This window comes from Spea bombifrons, chromosome 2, assembly GCF_027358695.1.
Source record: "Spea bombifrons isolate aSpeBom1 chromosome 2, aSpeBom1.2.pri, whole genome shotgun sequence".
Taxonomy (NCBI): Eukaryota; Metazoa; Chordata; class Amphibia; order Anura; family Pelobatidae; genus Spea; species Spea bombifrons.
The window spans coordinates 132,655,772-132,672,017 of NC_071088.1; the positions used below are offsets into that span (position 1 = coordinate 132,655,772).

Below are 16,246 nucleotides of genomic sequence, written 5' to 3' on the forward strand. Positions count from 1 at the left end.
CTTACCGGTAATATGGTAGCTCACTTGCCGATTCTCTTCTGATGTGTCTTCATCCCACGTACTGAGTACCGCCACAACTTCTCCAGGGGTATCACTCTCTTTCACAGATCCCTTGTAAACATCATGTTCAAAGACGGGCCCATTGTCATTTACATCTGTGACCATGACAGAGACCACCGTTGTGGTAGAAAAGGACAACGTCTCTCCAAGGTCTGCTGCTACCACTGTAAAGGTGTACGTAGGATGCTTCTCGTGGTCCAGCTCTTTCAGCGTGCTTATCCAACCGGTATTTGTGTCAATTGTGAATGTTTCGAAGAGTTGGTCTTCCTCCCTATCTTGAACAAGACTGTATGTAACCTGGCCGTTAGCACCCCAGTCTGCATCTACCGCTTTAACCTGGATAACGCTGGCTCCTGTTGGCATGCCTTCCATTACCACTGCCTCGTAGTGTGCAGAGATGAAAACAGGTTTGTTATCGTTCAGATCCAAAACCTTTACCTCTACATCAACTGTAACTAAGACATCGATATTGTCTAGAGGTACTGTTGCTGCCACTTTGAAATGAAATACTGGAGTTACTTCATGGTCAACTTTTTTGTCTAGTTTTAACACTCCAGTGTCTTTATCAATGGTAAAAATGTTGTCTTTGTTGTTTTCTGGCAAGTCACCATTGACAGTGCTGAAAATGGAAAGTTGAATCGGTGTAATATGAAAAGAGCCTATTGTTGTTCCTATGACAGAGTCCTCTGGCACTGTGAATGAGTACTGAGGTTGGGAAAAGGTAGGCACGATGGTTTCTGAAGGTACCACGTGGATGTAGACAGGAATGAGAGAGTGTTTCATTGGGATGCCACCATCTACTGCTTTAACGAAGAAGGAAAGCACTGTGTTTTTTAACTGGTTAAAATTGCCCTTTGTAACCATCCAGCCGTTGTCAGGATCAATTTCCAGGAGATCGGCAACTGACACAGAAGCCTCGCTGTAAAGCGAATAAGTAATACGAGCATTCGCACCATCGTCTGCATCAAAAGCTTGGACCTGTGTCACCAGATGACCTTTCTCCACGTCGGCTTTAACAGTTGCTCGATATTCTGTTGCCTTGAACTGTGGTGAGTTGTCGTTTTCATCCACCACTATGACTTGAACCGTACAAAAGGCAGCTCTTCCTCCTCCATCGAGAGCTCTCAGGAATATGTTGATGTCCTGTTCCAGTGGATTTTCCCGGTCAAGCTTTTCTGTTGTCACTATCTGACCCAAGGAGTCAATAAAAAATCGATTTTTGGCCAAGTCATTTATGATGGTATAGGTAACTTGTCCATAAATGCCAGAATCTCCATCAGTTGCCTTCAGGTATATGACTTTTGTTCCAATAGCAGAGTTTTCCCTGACTTCTGCCACATAAACACTCTGAGCAAAAACCGGGCTGAAAAGGTTAGCTCCTAGAATCTTTATGTGGACCTGAGCTGTGCTTGTGAAAAGCCCGTCGGAGACAGAGATGTTTAAGCTGTGCATTGGTTCCATTCGCTGTTTACGATGGTTAGAAAGCGTAATGACGCCACTCTTACTGTCCATGATAAAGGTTACCCGATCATTTCCGGATAGGATGCTGTATTCCAATCTGTCAATGTCAGTGCTGTCTGCATCCGATGCTTGGACACAGGTCACAAAATGTCCCCTTGGAGCAAGTTCACTAACATAAGATTCATAAATCAACTGATTAAAAATAGGTGGGTTGTCATTTAGGTCTGTAATGTAGATAGTTACCAGAACCTCACTACTCAGAGCTGGGAATCCGTTATCGGTCGCTCTGATTTTTAAGCTGCTCTGCTGGGACACTTCATGGTCCAACAAGCGAGCGGTTAGGATCAGGCCACTTGTGCTGTCTATATGAAACGAATCAGTGTTGTTAAAAATATCTTGGACGATTTGATACCGTATAACTCTGTTGTTTTCGGAATCAGCATCGGTGGCAACAACTTGCAAGACCGGGGTCCCAATCAGTGAACTTTCAGAAAGCGTTGCATTGTAGGAAGAGAACTCAAAAATGGGTGGGTTATCATTAACATCGTTCACACTTAAATCGACAATGACTTCCGCTCGAGCGCTTGTAAGGGAATCACTAGCTCTTACAGTCAACTTGAAAGAAGGGTTGATTTCAAAATCCAGAGGACTTACCACAGTTATTACTCCTGTATTGAAGTCAATGTTAAACTGGTTATAAGGATCTCCATCCACTATCGTGTAGATAATATCCTGGCCTTCTGGGCTCGTGGCATTAATACTTAAAATTGGGGTGTGCATTTCTACGTCCTCGTTTACCGATGCCGTGTAGAAGGCCTTATCAAAGATGGGCATTGCTTTGTTGACAATAGTAACAGGAAGTTCCACGGAAGCAGACAGTCGAGGATCGCCACGGTCTTTCGCGTGTATGAGTAGCACATATTCAATGTTGGAAAGATCTGAATCAAAAGGTGTTCTTAATGTCACGCTTCCGTTGTGCTCGTCTATTTCAAAATGGCTGTGGTCGTTTTCAAGAAAAAATGTCAGCTCGCCATTTTTACCCTTGTCCTTATCTATAGCAGTCACTTTATAAATGAGAGTCCCTGGTTCAGCGTCAACTTGAACAGCAGCGTAATACGGGAGTCCGACGAAAACAGGCACGTTGTCATTAATATCCTCGATGTTGACCTTCACCACCACGCGTGCCACTCGAAGGTGATCGAGCTCCCTACTAGCCTCAACCACCAACTCATACACCTCTCTTTCTTCTCTGTCAAAAGAGACCCCAGTAGTTTGAATAACTCCAGAAGTGGTCTTGATCTTAAATTTATTTCCAGGGTTTAGTATGGTGTATTTTAAAGGCTCATTCAGATGATGGCCTATAGCATTTACAACGGCAATTTTGGTGATGTTGGTGGTGTTTTCTGGTATTGATGCTGAATAAAAGTCTTGGGTGAAATAAAGTCCACTGTCCATTGCTTCTTTGACCAGTATCGTCACAATAGCAGTGCTATAAAATTTCCCATCGGACACTTTGACCATCAGCATGTAGTGATCTTTAGATAAACTGCTATTTTTCACCGTAAGAACCCCACTGTTGGAATCAATAGAAAAATGGTTCATGTTGCCCTCTGTCAAAGTATATGTTAGCTCTGGTGGTACTGCTGAATCTGGGTCTCTCGCACTGACCTGAAGAACCTCGACCCCGACGTAAGTTGGCAACAGCAACGTTGTTTCAAATACAGCTTCTGTAAAAACTGGTGGGTTATCGTTCACGTCCGTTACTTCGATAGTGACTTCAACTGGATTTTCTGCAGTAAGCTGTGGACTTCCGCTGTCTCTTACGTGTACATGGAAATGGAAAAAAGCTATTGTTTCATGGTCCAAATATGCAATAGTTCTGATAGCTCCTGTGCTGGAATCCACGGTAAAATACTTTTTAGCCGTTGATTCAACAATCTGATAGACAAGCAACGCATTCTGGTTGCTGTCGGCATCGTTTGCTCTTATTACTAATGGATTCTTCTCTGAATTTCGCACAATGCTGTTAATCGGAGCAGCTTCGCTGATGCTGCCCGCATACTGTGAGCTAAGAAAAACAGGAGGGTTATCATTTTCATCGAGAAGCTGAATGTTGACGGTAGTGTTGGAAGCCATGCCAGCCATATTGGTTGCTTGGACGACCAGCTGATAAGACAATGTTTGCTCATAGTCAAGAGACTTTTGGGTAGTTATGACTCCAGAGTATGGGTTTATTGTGAAGGTGCCTTCCGCGTTCCCAAGTCTAATTTCATAAACCAGTGTAGATTGACTGATAGCAGAAATCTGGATGATTGATGTTCCCAAATCCACATTTTCAGGAATTTCAGCTTGGTATTCATTCTGCATGAATTTGGGCCGTGAATTATCTGACATGGATAAGGAGATTCTTACTATAGCAGCGGCGGAAAGCGGTGGGCTACCTCGATCCGTTACTTTTACCGACAGGACAAACTGGCCCATAGACATCATTTCTGGTTCTTTAGCAACTGTGATAATGCCTAAAACAGGCTCGATTTTAAATGTATTTCCATTGTTTCCTAAAAACAAAAAAAAACGAAAAAGAGCCCAATTAGCATTGTGCATAACAATCATAACAGGCAAAATGAATGCAGATCACATCTGTTTCATACGAGAAGTAAACCTATATAATACTATTCTCCAATTAAAGTAAGCACAAATATACACCCTATATGTATAGCATAGGTTAGGGTATCTCTCCCTGTTCTTAGAAACTATATGGATTATTCTTCCTTATTAAGTTAACTCTCTCCTATTGTAAAGTCGCTGACTGTTGTTGATTGGTCCAGGGAGCCTTTTTTTAAGTGCGGAGGAGAAGGGAGAGAACTTCAGCACAGTCAACTAATCAGGTGTTGCTGGCTCTGCCACAGGCTGTCACCAAAATCAGCTATAGATAATGCCTGTTGCTATATATATATATATATATATATATATATATATATATATATATATATATATATATTTTATTATTATTATTATTATTTTTTTCTCATGCAAAGTAATTCTGTAATAAGATTAATTGCAGGCTGCTCTATGTCGTTTAAATCAGATGATTTGCTTAGTGAACTACGACGGCTCACGTTTCATAGCAAATTATTTTAGGGCTGGATGTAAAAGCTATAGTAATATAGAAATGGATAAATACGGAACGGAATTAAAAAAACGCCTTTAGAAAAGGGACTTTTGTAAGCATTCATTTATCGTGTTATTTTATTAAAACGTTAAGTTAAAAATATTTTTATTATTAGTGTTTTGGTATAGTTTGTGTTTATTCAAGTCTAAAATAAGTACAGATACCAATAAATACTGCATTTTTGGTTAAAATACTTGAAAATGGCTAGACAGATCTGAATTTGAAATAGATTATAGATATAAATATAAACCAATGGTGAAGTGCATTAGAAAAATAATATATAATACTCCGATATAGTGTGTGAAAGGACGGAGATGAAGTGTGAGGCAGTACAGCTTTCCTTGGAGCATAACAAATTTGTGGAACAGCTGCCAAGCACAAGGATGAAGAAAAATAAATTAGCAGAATTCAGAATTACTTGGGACGTAAAAATAGAACCCAGGAGAATGGCAACTAGTAGATACGGCAATCACATCTCAGCGTGAGCTTCGAACTCAGATTCTGATAAAATGCATCAAATTTTTTGCATAGAATTATTTTTTATTATTTCACTTAAAAGAGTAGTAAATGGACAAAAAGGATCCATAGCTTATGTGAAAGAATGCTTGCGCCATATGTTGTTAGAGACCTAAAAGACATTTTTGGTCACACTTCAAACTGCAGCTTTTTGTTTGTTTGCTAGAGATGGAGAAGTCCATGGAGATGTCCATGTTCGGTTGTAAGCGGACTTTCTCGAGCACGAATGGAGGTTCAAGATCAGCTCTCATCACAAAGGAAACTATGGCGTCCATTCATCTTTATCTTACCGACATTACTATGGGTTATATAGGGCCAACCCTACTTATCCTCTGCAAGGGCTGAACTGTGTATTATACAGGGCCAACTTGGCTTTTCTTGCAGGAGAAGTTCACAAGAGCTGGCCCCTCATAATGTATGGGTGAGGGGAGATAGGAGCTTTCCTTACAAACTCATGTAGAAATGATTGTGCTGGTGAATACACCCCAATGTGTTTTAGTAACAAAGTAACAAAGGTTGAAAACAGAACTAAGTTCAACTCTTCTACCTATCCTTCCTGCTTTTGATCCAAAAGAAGGGCAAAAAACCTAATTACGCTATTTTTTAGGGGAAACAAATTCCTTTGTACCTCCAAACTCCAGATTTCTGATTGGGCCAAATGTTAAGGTCTATTCAATCATATATAGCCCTGTATGTTCCGCTTTTCTATAAAAAAATTGGGCATCTATTGTATCTGATAGAACCACCTCTCTTGGCAGTGAATGATATACCTTTATTTCCCTTACTGTAAAGAATCCCTTCCTTGAAATCTTCCCAAAAACTCAACTTTGACCAATGCTCCATCTTCTTGTATCTTTATGGCTCTAAACATCAGGCCGTTGATTCAAAGATTCAATTTATGTGGTAGTCATGTTAGCTAATTCAGCGAGATCGAGCTCTCAAATTGTACTCATTCTGGGCAAGATCATTATGAACTTAGTTGCTGAATTCAACACATTTTTGACAACATGTAGAATAGATGGAGATAGATAACAGCTTACAAAACGAACCAACGTTTTGGGGATGTAGGTTCTTTTTACGCTAATAAAAGTTCTAGAATTGAAAGACAGACAAATATCAATTTCTGTTGAAATCATCCATTTTTTTTACATTTCATCAATGTTTTTAATCGATTTTATTGGATCTCACAGGATACTTTTAATAAAATCGGTTGCATGTTAACTACTCCTCAATGTGTTTAAAAAAGCTCCAATAAGTACCTGTTAATTAAAAGTTAATCTTAACACAGTTGGGTATTTGAAAGCATTTAACATTAAGTTAATTAAAACCTTAGCTATTAGTTAAGCAAAAGCCTCAGTACTTAATTAAAGAAGCTCATTTTAAGTATTTTGCAGTTTATTTAACATGAAATGGTACTTAAAAGAACAGCACACAATACTCTGCAGTGTCACCTAAAGTTATTGAAATCTTTAAGGTTTTAAGTTTCAAGAATATTTCGGACATGGATGTGAGGGGGAAATGAAAATCCCCAAATATTAGTGGGGGACTGTATTCCAGGGTGAATCCCATCAGACACAATAACCAGGCACTAAGACCATACGGGGAACAAGTGGAACGTGTACAGAAAGGTACGTTGTGGCATCAGAGGCTTTATTAAATCGAACTACGCCCGCAAGCCTGGGGTCACTTACACAACTATGGGGTAAGATGGGGGTAAGATCTGTTCTTGTTCTGTTTTTTGACACATCACTCAATAATATTTATTGTATGCCCCTCCATGTTTGTGCCCATGTCCCACAAAATATCCAGTGAGGTGGCATAACGTCCTAGGTCCCCTTGTTTCAGAGGGACAGAACCTCTTTGGGACCAAAATTCCATCCATTATATTCCTCTTTTCTAGGAATGTTTGCTGGGTATGAGGGTATCAGAGCCCTAGAGTTCTAGAGCCCTAAAAAGCACAACAACGTGTATAGAAACACCTATCATAGATACATACATTCTTCTTCTTCTAAATGATCTACGTATTTACTTGAATGTCAATAGGTCACAGAAAATTCTCAATAAAGGCCAATTCCTAGCCATGCCTCAATCTAAAAGAAAAGTGTGCCTCTTCGTCACCTTAATCTTTATGTCTGGGGGTGTCTTGGATGGTCCTTTCTTCTACTACCAATCATATTACCTACTGCTCCTCAGGTTCCATGTTTACAAGGGTTGTTCCTCAAAAAATCTGTCTACCATGATACATATAAACATGGAGTACAAAGCCTTTTTGCCCTTCTGTGTCCGGAAGAAGGTATTCATCCCCATGCTATCCACGGAAGTTGCTTGTTTCCATTTCATCATTATATGACACTTATTCCATTCTTAAATGGTTAATAATTCACGCTTTCTGTATCGTTATAATTCCCCTTGATGTATTTTAACAATAATTAAAATATAATGCAAACTAGTTAGTTTGTTACCAGTAACCTCATTTAGACAAGCAATTAATGTTGACGATATTAATTAGTAAGAACTACCAAATTTGTATAATTTGAATACATAATGCCCATTACAGTAATTAGAATAATGAGGGTAAATGTATCCTCCTTAAGGTTAACCCTATGTATGCCGGACCCGAAACCCCTTTTTCTAAGACATTGTTATTCAAATAGACAATTTGCTTCAATATGGGTGTTTTTTTTAACCAGAAAGTCTATGATACTCTGATTCTTTCTCTGTATTGTTTCTGTATCTTCTTCTTGAACACCCTCTCCTTTCTTAAAACAGATTTTTTTTTCCCCCCGCAAAGTGACATTTGGCAAAATGTCACGGTTTTCACAAAATTTGCTGAAAGTGTGAAACACGGACGGAACATAAGTGTTAGTTTTAGAGAGATAACATTTGCAAAATATGCAAAGATATTCCAAAGGAAAGAATAACGTTAAAGTTCACAAAAAATCTGCCAGGCATTATCAATCAGTAAATCAGACAAGCATATAGTTTAAAAGAAATACAAAAACTGTAAATATTTATATTCTAATTATTTTATATTTTAATATTTCAGCAAATGGAAGAAATGGACAGATATGAGTATACTTGGGAACTCTAAGGGAAGCTGTCCTCTGTGTCTGGGAAGGGGAGCGGTGTTTAGTGGTGCACACTCTCCAACGACTTCCCCTCCTACGCTCAGCGCATTTAAGGCACTCTGGGGCGAGCCCCGCCCATATGTGAGGCTAGCCCTGCCTTCCCATAAAGCCACTCCCCCCAGAAGTAGGAGAGCCCTGGGTGTGAGCACGAGTAATATATCTACATTGTAACAACTATAGTAGAACCTGCTGTTTATAAGATATTTTAAAGAACAGAAAACTGTTGCTGTGTGTATAAATAAATTCTAAACATTATTGCATTCACCAAATTTAATTTGAGAGGCTACTAGGAGTACCGTGAGGTCTGTATTAAAATTCATATATAGCATCATATGCATATAATTCACATATATCATAATAACGGATGTAGTCAGGAGGTGTTGCCACCATTACCTGTTTCGATTGAGTAGATAAGCTCAGAGTTTTCCCCTTTGTCTCTGTCTAAGGCGGTAACTTGGATAACCACGGATCCGATGGCGGCGGATTCAAACACGGAAGCTTCGTAGAGAGGGCTGGTGAAATAGGGGCTGTGATCATTGGCGTCTTCTACAGTAATAGCCACCCGGGCCAAGTTCCTTCGGTATGGAAATTCTTGATCTTTGACCTTTAAAAAAATGAATTTGAAAGAAATTACCTTTAGAACACAATGGGACATCTTTTTTATTGTGGTATTCATCATAATTTGTAAGAACACGTCTATTGTAGAATCGGTGATTATTTTTAATATGATGCTCAACCTTGCATTTATGAATGTTATTTTATGAATGTTTATTTAATGTTATTTTATTTTCATGCTTAACCTTTACATTAAGTCCTAAATACTTTTTCATTCTCATCCTTAATGCTCATTCTTACCTTCCATTAGTGGAAAAATCTAAAACCCTTCAGAAAAGTAAAAGGTCACTAATTCTTGATTCTGAGTAGAGATATCATTTTGAGGGCTGGTCATTAGTTCAATCATAAAGATTCTATTGAGATATTTAATAACCGTTTATTGCGCTGTTATTTGATTAAGGGCACTAAAAAAAATATGCTGCAATTTATTTATAGCAAAACATCTAAATTGAACATGGCAGACAAGTGGTCTTGTTTAGCATTTTCCAACCCTGAATCGCATTCCACGTTCATTAAAATAAACCTTTCCACTTCATTAAGTCCAATAGATTTTAACAAACCCACAAGGTGGACAGACACCTGGCAAGCAAGGCTTTCAGATTTAACAATAAACCTAGATTTAACAAAAAAACAACTATTTACAATAAATACTAACAATATGGTTATACAACATATAAACTTGCCCAGAATACTCAACATTTCACATCGTATAATCCAGAACACAGCAACTAATTGCTCAGCATTATAACTTAACCGTGATAAGAACTCTCATGTATCCTGCATTAGATGTACTAAATGTGGCGTATAGATATGTTAGGTGTAGGCGCCATTTATCTCCTTGCCATAAAGAAAGGCATGTATGCCTAAAAAAAACCCAGTAATCTTCATTCACTCCATATAGTTTTTCCATATATAATTAATTCAATCAAGTGATTCACATAAAGGTGGTGGATGCTGGTTGATGAACCCTTTGTGGTGGAACCAGCCGACCACTATTCACTAAGTCAAGTCATAGACATATATATATTCAAAGTAATGGCTGAAAACAACTATAGAAACATCATTTGAGGATGTGCCTAAATATATGGTGGGAAGATCTACTGACACCCAGAAGCACTGCCCCATTTGTGGTTTTGAAGAAGGCAGTTTACATACGTACAAATACATAATAGAATACGCAGAACACTGTTAATGAGTATGACAGAGTTGAATGTTCTAATAACGCAACAAAGGACGCCTACCATGACTGTGAGAATGTGGTGAGCTTGTGCTTCGTGGTCCAGTCTTTCAGCTGTGTACAGCACCCCCGTGCTGGGATCAATCCGGAACTTTCTCATGCTGTTGGGATCAATGCTGCTGTGGATGATGTAGCTTAATTTGTGGTTTTCATCTTTATCTGTGGCTTTGATTGCCAAGATCTCACTGTCCGCCAGGACGTCTTCTGAGATGACAGCGCTGTAGCTTGGCTGAGAAAATTCAGGTCCGTTGTCATTATTGTCAAGAACACGAATCAGAACCTAAAAATAAACAAATATTGTAGTTAAACTTTTTTTTTTTAGCATCTTCCTTCAAATCCATTTAACACTGAGAAGATTGCAAATCAACAGACCCGGTGGCCTAAGTGGTTCCTGTATCATTATATTGCACCGTCTATTTTTGACTATGACCTCCCGTTCCAACATCCCTCTTGTGCTGATGTCCCAATAAGTACCCCTACCAAGCCCATAAGGGCAATAATTGGCTACAAAAAGCTAGATTTCAAAGATCGCTCTGCATCCCGTCTGTACATGCCAGTTACCCCATTCACAGACAGATTAGGGGCTGATCAAAGCCAGGTTGCCTCCAATGCCTGACAATGGCGGACTGGCTTGGGAATATAGTGTAGTGCTTAGAAACCATGATTGGCACTTTGCGTATTATACCCTTGGACTGTTTTCATTCTGGTTTCCTCCTACGCCATTACGTTAATCTGGATTCAGTGAACTTAATGTGCAGCGGTGTCCGTAAATAATATTGTCCCCTGAATATCTGGTATTCTTAGCACCACTGCTTACTATTACTAATTGTGCCTGACACCGGCTCTCCCCTCATTCCCATCATTTTTTGTTTGGACCAACACAGAATGATATGTAAAGTCCTTCTTCTCGGATTCTCATAGTGCAGTCCACTCAGGTTGCAACATTCGATCTTCAATGCTGACCCTTCTGTATAATGTTTAATTTCCTTTCATCCATTTCCTATCTTCTTCATCTCTCGCTTGACCTCTTGCGTCTTCCACGCTATTACTTTCTTCCTTTTCAGTTTTAAAGCAGTTTTTTTTTTTCACACATCAGCTCTTTTAACACAGAAACATAGAATCTGACGGCAGATACAAACCATTCAGCCCATTTTAACCTGTTATAAACCAACTTTAATCAGTCGTGATCATAACGAACCTCTGGCACTTTAAGGTTAATGGCTGGATATACACAGCCGCACATTACATTTTCTTTTTGTTGGCTAACATAGCGGGCGTATCTAGGAATTGGCCCCACATTGGAGCGGCAGATTGGGTGAGTATGAGGTGCCAATGTCCAGGGTCCCACCGGACATACCCAAGGTGCGCCAGATGGTCAGTCCATGCCTGCCTCTACCACTTTTTTATGGAACCTGTTAATAACCACTTAATAACCACCCTCTCAGTAAAGTAAAACTTTCTCCAATTACTTTTTCTCCCCCTAAATATTTTTAGCCCTTTATCTGCAGTGGTGTGGTGACCATTGATGGTGATCTCATGCAGAATAAGCAGAAGATCACTTAAGAACATAGTACACATTTATGGCCATTAAAACATGTTGCTTCTGTCTCATCCTCTAGCGAATATTACAATGCAATGGAGCATAAAAATCAGCAATTTCTAGGATGAAAGTGTTTCATATCATTGGTTTTAACTAATTCAAGATTATCATACTAAACATTTTCCTTATTTTTTTTTTTCCCCCAGCTCTGCCCCGCATAAACAGTCTGTCTCTCTAATATGAGACCGCACGGAGAAAATCTTTTGCTCGTCTCCCGATCCGTCTCATTTACAGTCATCGCACGTTTCTCATTACTTTCTTCACATTTCCCACAGTTACAGAAGTTTCTAATAAAGAACCTTGTGCTTCACTAATCTCAGAAATTAAGCAGAGAGCGACTTGATATTCCGCAACAAAAGAGCTAAACCGTGCGCTACTACAAAACAAGAATATAAAAAAGTGATCTTTATTCATACAGCGTGAAGTGGTTGGAGGGCTGCCACGCTTTTTTTTATTTATATATATGGTTTTTTGAACTGTTTTCAAAGGTTAGAAACCCACTACTTTGTGCTAATTGCTTTTCCGAAGATCTGCTGTTGGACGACAACAACAACATATTAAATCTATAAATAGCAAAACCTCAGCATTTTGCTTTATTTGATCTGTAAATTCCAAAATGTTACCGTTCCCCTTGTTGCTACTTTTATGGAAAGAATGGCTGAGCAATTAGGTCCCTTTAGAACTGATTAAGTATACGTTTGTCTATTGTCTTTTGCTATTACTCCCCCAAGGTCATTTAAAACGCGTGGGTTTCCTAAACCATTGTTAAAAAGCCACTGTGTTATGTCCCCCCTCGTACATTTTTAGTAAGTTTAGAAAGAACTGCAAAGAATTCGACCTGCGTCTCATGGGGTAACTGACTTTAATAATCTTGGTTTAGCAATTTAAAGAGGAAAACCATATCACCATACTTGGGAACGCTCCGAGAGACTTCGGGTGCCATGTTGCTTCTCTGGGTCACCACTATCTGTCTCTGGGTCTCCGGAGTGGCACTCAAGCCCAACCATTCCTCGCCCTGTCTCCTTCTCGCCCCCATACAGATTTAGGGTAAATGGGACTAGCCCATACCTTGGAACCCTCGCATCTCTGGGTCACTTGCCCACCTTACCTAAAAAGCCATCTCTAGGGACAGCTTCAGATTGTTGTAAGGTGGCCACGTGGCCATTGAAGTCTGTGTTGCAACAATACAGACCTCCATTGTCTTTCATCCCTGCGCCAAAGGATCTCCCCATCTGGCTTATGAGCTACTGTCTAAATCAGCTACATAGACAGCAGAACAGTGCCAGGAAATCAGGAATATTCTCTGAAAGCCGTGACGGTTGGGAGTTATGATAGCCAAACTTCGGGTTATGCAGTCATTATGTTTGCATAGGAGAGGAAACGATTATAGCTGCCCACTAGCTGTATAATTTAATCCCCATGTAACGTGATTTGCAAAAACGTGTAATTTTACAGTATGAAAAATGAGCAGGTTTCATAAAAATGATCCATCGTATAAGGCTAATGGCGTAAGAGAGAATCCGAGTCTACATTTTCAAGTCTGGCAGAATTGTAGCAATAGCGGGTTTAAAAAAAAAAAAAAAAAAAAGTATTAATCCAGAAAATACGATTGTCTAAAAATGGCAATTCTGTTTTATCTGTCTTTAGGACGTTTCAGTGTCCTTGAAGAAGCAGAGACTACACAAGGGATTAATAGACTCTGCTTGGCAAGCATTAGGACTTCTGATGTCATTAAGCATTTTTTTTTTTTTTGGACACCTTCGGTTTACTGAAATCTTTTTTGGAATCCGAAAATTGAATATAAATAAAAACTATAAGGATTCTGTCGCTGTATTGTTTGGTAATATTATAATTATAATGATATTCCTTTTCACGTGTGCGTATATGTCTCTTACATGCTTCCTCGTTTCATCTGATACGTGGAATGTCAGAAACGCAGCTGATGGCCGGAATTCTATAACCTGTGATATATTCTCAGGTCTTATCTCGCACTCCCCTGTATATTATAGCATGTTGTGATATAACATAGTGAAAGATTTGTCACGTATGTGAGGTCAAGGTCTAGAAGACAAATCCCATCACTCCCATTTAGCTACAGCCTCAATGGGAGCTTATTCTTTAAAACAGTGGAGAACTGAGAAGTTCTAATTATATGCAGTAGCGATTTTTATTGTTTTGGGGTTTTTTTTGAATATGAATGGAAGTAACTCATTCCATACCACAGATAAAGAAAAAAATCCAGAATTTATATCAAAATTATCTACGATACATCTTAACGATATAAGTAAATAATGCAATACAGACTTTATTAACTTCATATCAGTGACCGACTGGGCATGACGGGTTGGGCCCTGGCACTTTAAGGCCAACGGCCCCCTGATGACATAAGCAGGCATCTGCCCCGTGTCCCAGATGGCCGGTCTTGCCCTGCTTTATATGTAGAATTGAAGCAGGCAGTTTCCAGCTGTTTTACGTTATTTGTCCACTATTGGAATCATTTTTATTTCTTGCGCTCGCCTCGCATTAATTTCGTATAAATGTACATTTAAGTAGGATCTCGCCGGGTAACAGACATTTAAATACACGGCTGTACCATTCCACTGATATAATCTAACCTGCAATTAAGATCGGAGGCTTCGTGAGCGCAGCAGGCATGCTATTTCAGAAGATTGAAGACTTTTTATTACAGCAAAGTTTTGGTAACAAACTTTATAAGACATTCTCTGATTAACAAAAGATCGCAATTTCCCATAACGCAACAGTCTCCCCAAAAACGCGACCCGTGAAGGAAAGAGCCCACAGAAGTGTATTACAAAATATACTGGGGTACCACTACCGGTAAGAGGGACAGGTCCATTTATTTTGGCTGACCCTGTGGAAGCTGAATATAAATATTTATCACCTCACTTCAGTCTTATTGGATGGCTCCATTATTTACTGTGTGGCAGCTGCATATTGCCTAGGGGTAACTCTGGTATTATCGACTCCTTTAATGAACCGCGTCAGGGAAGTAGCTAAAACTTGTTGTTTCTTCCTTTGAAATATTGCTAAAATCCACCTATTTCCCTCTTGGTGTACAACCAAATTATTTCTACATGCCCTAATCATCTCCTGTCTAGACTACTGTAATCCCCAGTTTATTGGCCTTCCTGCCTCATATCTCTCTCTACAATCTGTTCTCAACTCAGAATATGCTTTCTTTCCCCAAAAAACATCACTCACCCTCATACTAAAACAATTATATATTTCATCTCTGATTTCCCACCATATATACCAACGCACCCTCTGTGCCCCTCCTATAATGACCATCTTTCTCGACTAAAGACCTTCGTTCTCTCTGTGTCACATTTCTAGAACTCCCTACCACCAGACGCTTGCCAAGATTCAACTCTCCACAGCTTCATCAGCAAACTAAAGAGACATAGACCTCCCGTACATCACACTCGATTTTGGGCAATGGGTGCCAAAGACTTCTTATGCTAAATAAGACCTTGACCGGTGATGATGCTGATCTACGTCTGGTTAAAATCTTATTTGCTTAGATGGCTGGCTACAAAAAAATGGTGTAATATTTAATATTAAGTAGAGAATAAAATACAAATTGTTCAAAATATATAATTATTATATTATAATTGCCCTCCTACTTTTATCAATGCCCCTCTAGATTTAATTTCTGGAGACTCCACTGTGTGGGTTTTGTGTGAAAAGCATGGGGTAATGTTAAAAATTACCATCTCGAGATAATTCTAGCTCTTTTGGCCCACACGCTATCTCTCTACGTGTCCTCCTCTACCACTACACCCAGCACTAGTCCACCAGACCAAGTGGATCATCAGGTGGCCGTTGGTGGCCCAACCCATCATGGCCAATCGGTCCCTGATACTAGTCCACCAGACCAAGAAGCCCCACCGATAATGGCCCAACTGCTATTACAATTGATAAGGCAACATAAAAACACACCATTGATTATACCACATTCCACTGGACCATGGCAAGTCTACTGACACGAAAGGGTTAGGCTATCTTTTCATTCATGGATAAAATGTTATGAGTTCTGGTGTTTGTATAAAACAAAGCTCACTTCATTTTCTTTCATGTGTTGCTTGGAACCTCGGCTTACTGCCTGAGAATATGTTTATTCAGAGAGAGAGCTTTTGAAGGATGGTGTTCACCTTCTTCCTTGAGAAAGTAATCATTTTTCCAAACATGGCCCTGAGCGATGATGTATTAAGCAGCGGTGTAGTAAAGCCATGCATTTCACTCAAGTGTCTGAAAAATTAATCAGTCGGAGGGGGGGGGGGAACTCTGGGGAAGTCAATTCCTTACACATTAGGAAACTTACAGTGAGCCGGAGTTAAAAAATGGGTCACTTCGTAGGTCAAAGTAAGAAGATCAAGTTACGGAACTTGAGTCACTCCGTCCAGACGGACCTAAAATTACCACAAATTGTGTAATTA

General features: G+C 39.5%; 1 protein-coding gene across 1 annotated transcript in view; it reads right to left on the reverse strand.

The window, feature by feature from the left end:
- FAT3 (FAT atypical cadherin 3) overlaps positions 1-16,246 on the reverse strand; it is a 259,360-nt gene that overhangs the window by 49,882 nt on the left and 193,232 nt on the right. Inside the window, exons 11-13 of the mRNA XM_053456544.1 lie at positions 10,194-10,469; positions 8,731-8,941; positions 6-4,079 (exon numbers count right to left, since the gene is read on the reverse strand). Of these exons, the coding sequence (XP_053312519.1) occupies positions 6-4,079; positions 8,731-8,941; positions 10,194-10,469 (4,561 nt within the window). The remainder of the gene's footprint in view (positions 1-5; positions 4,080-8,730; positions 8,942-10,193; positions 10,470-16,246) is intronic.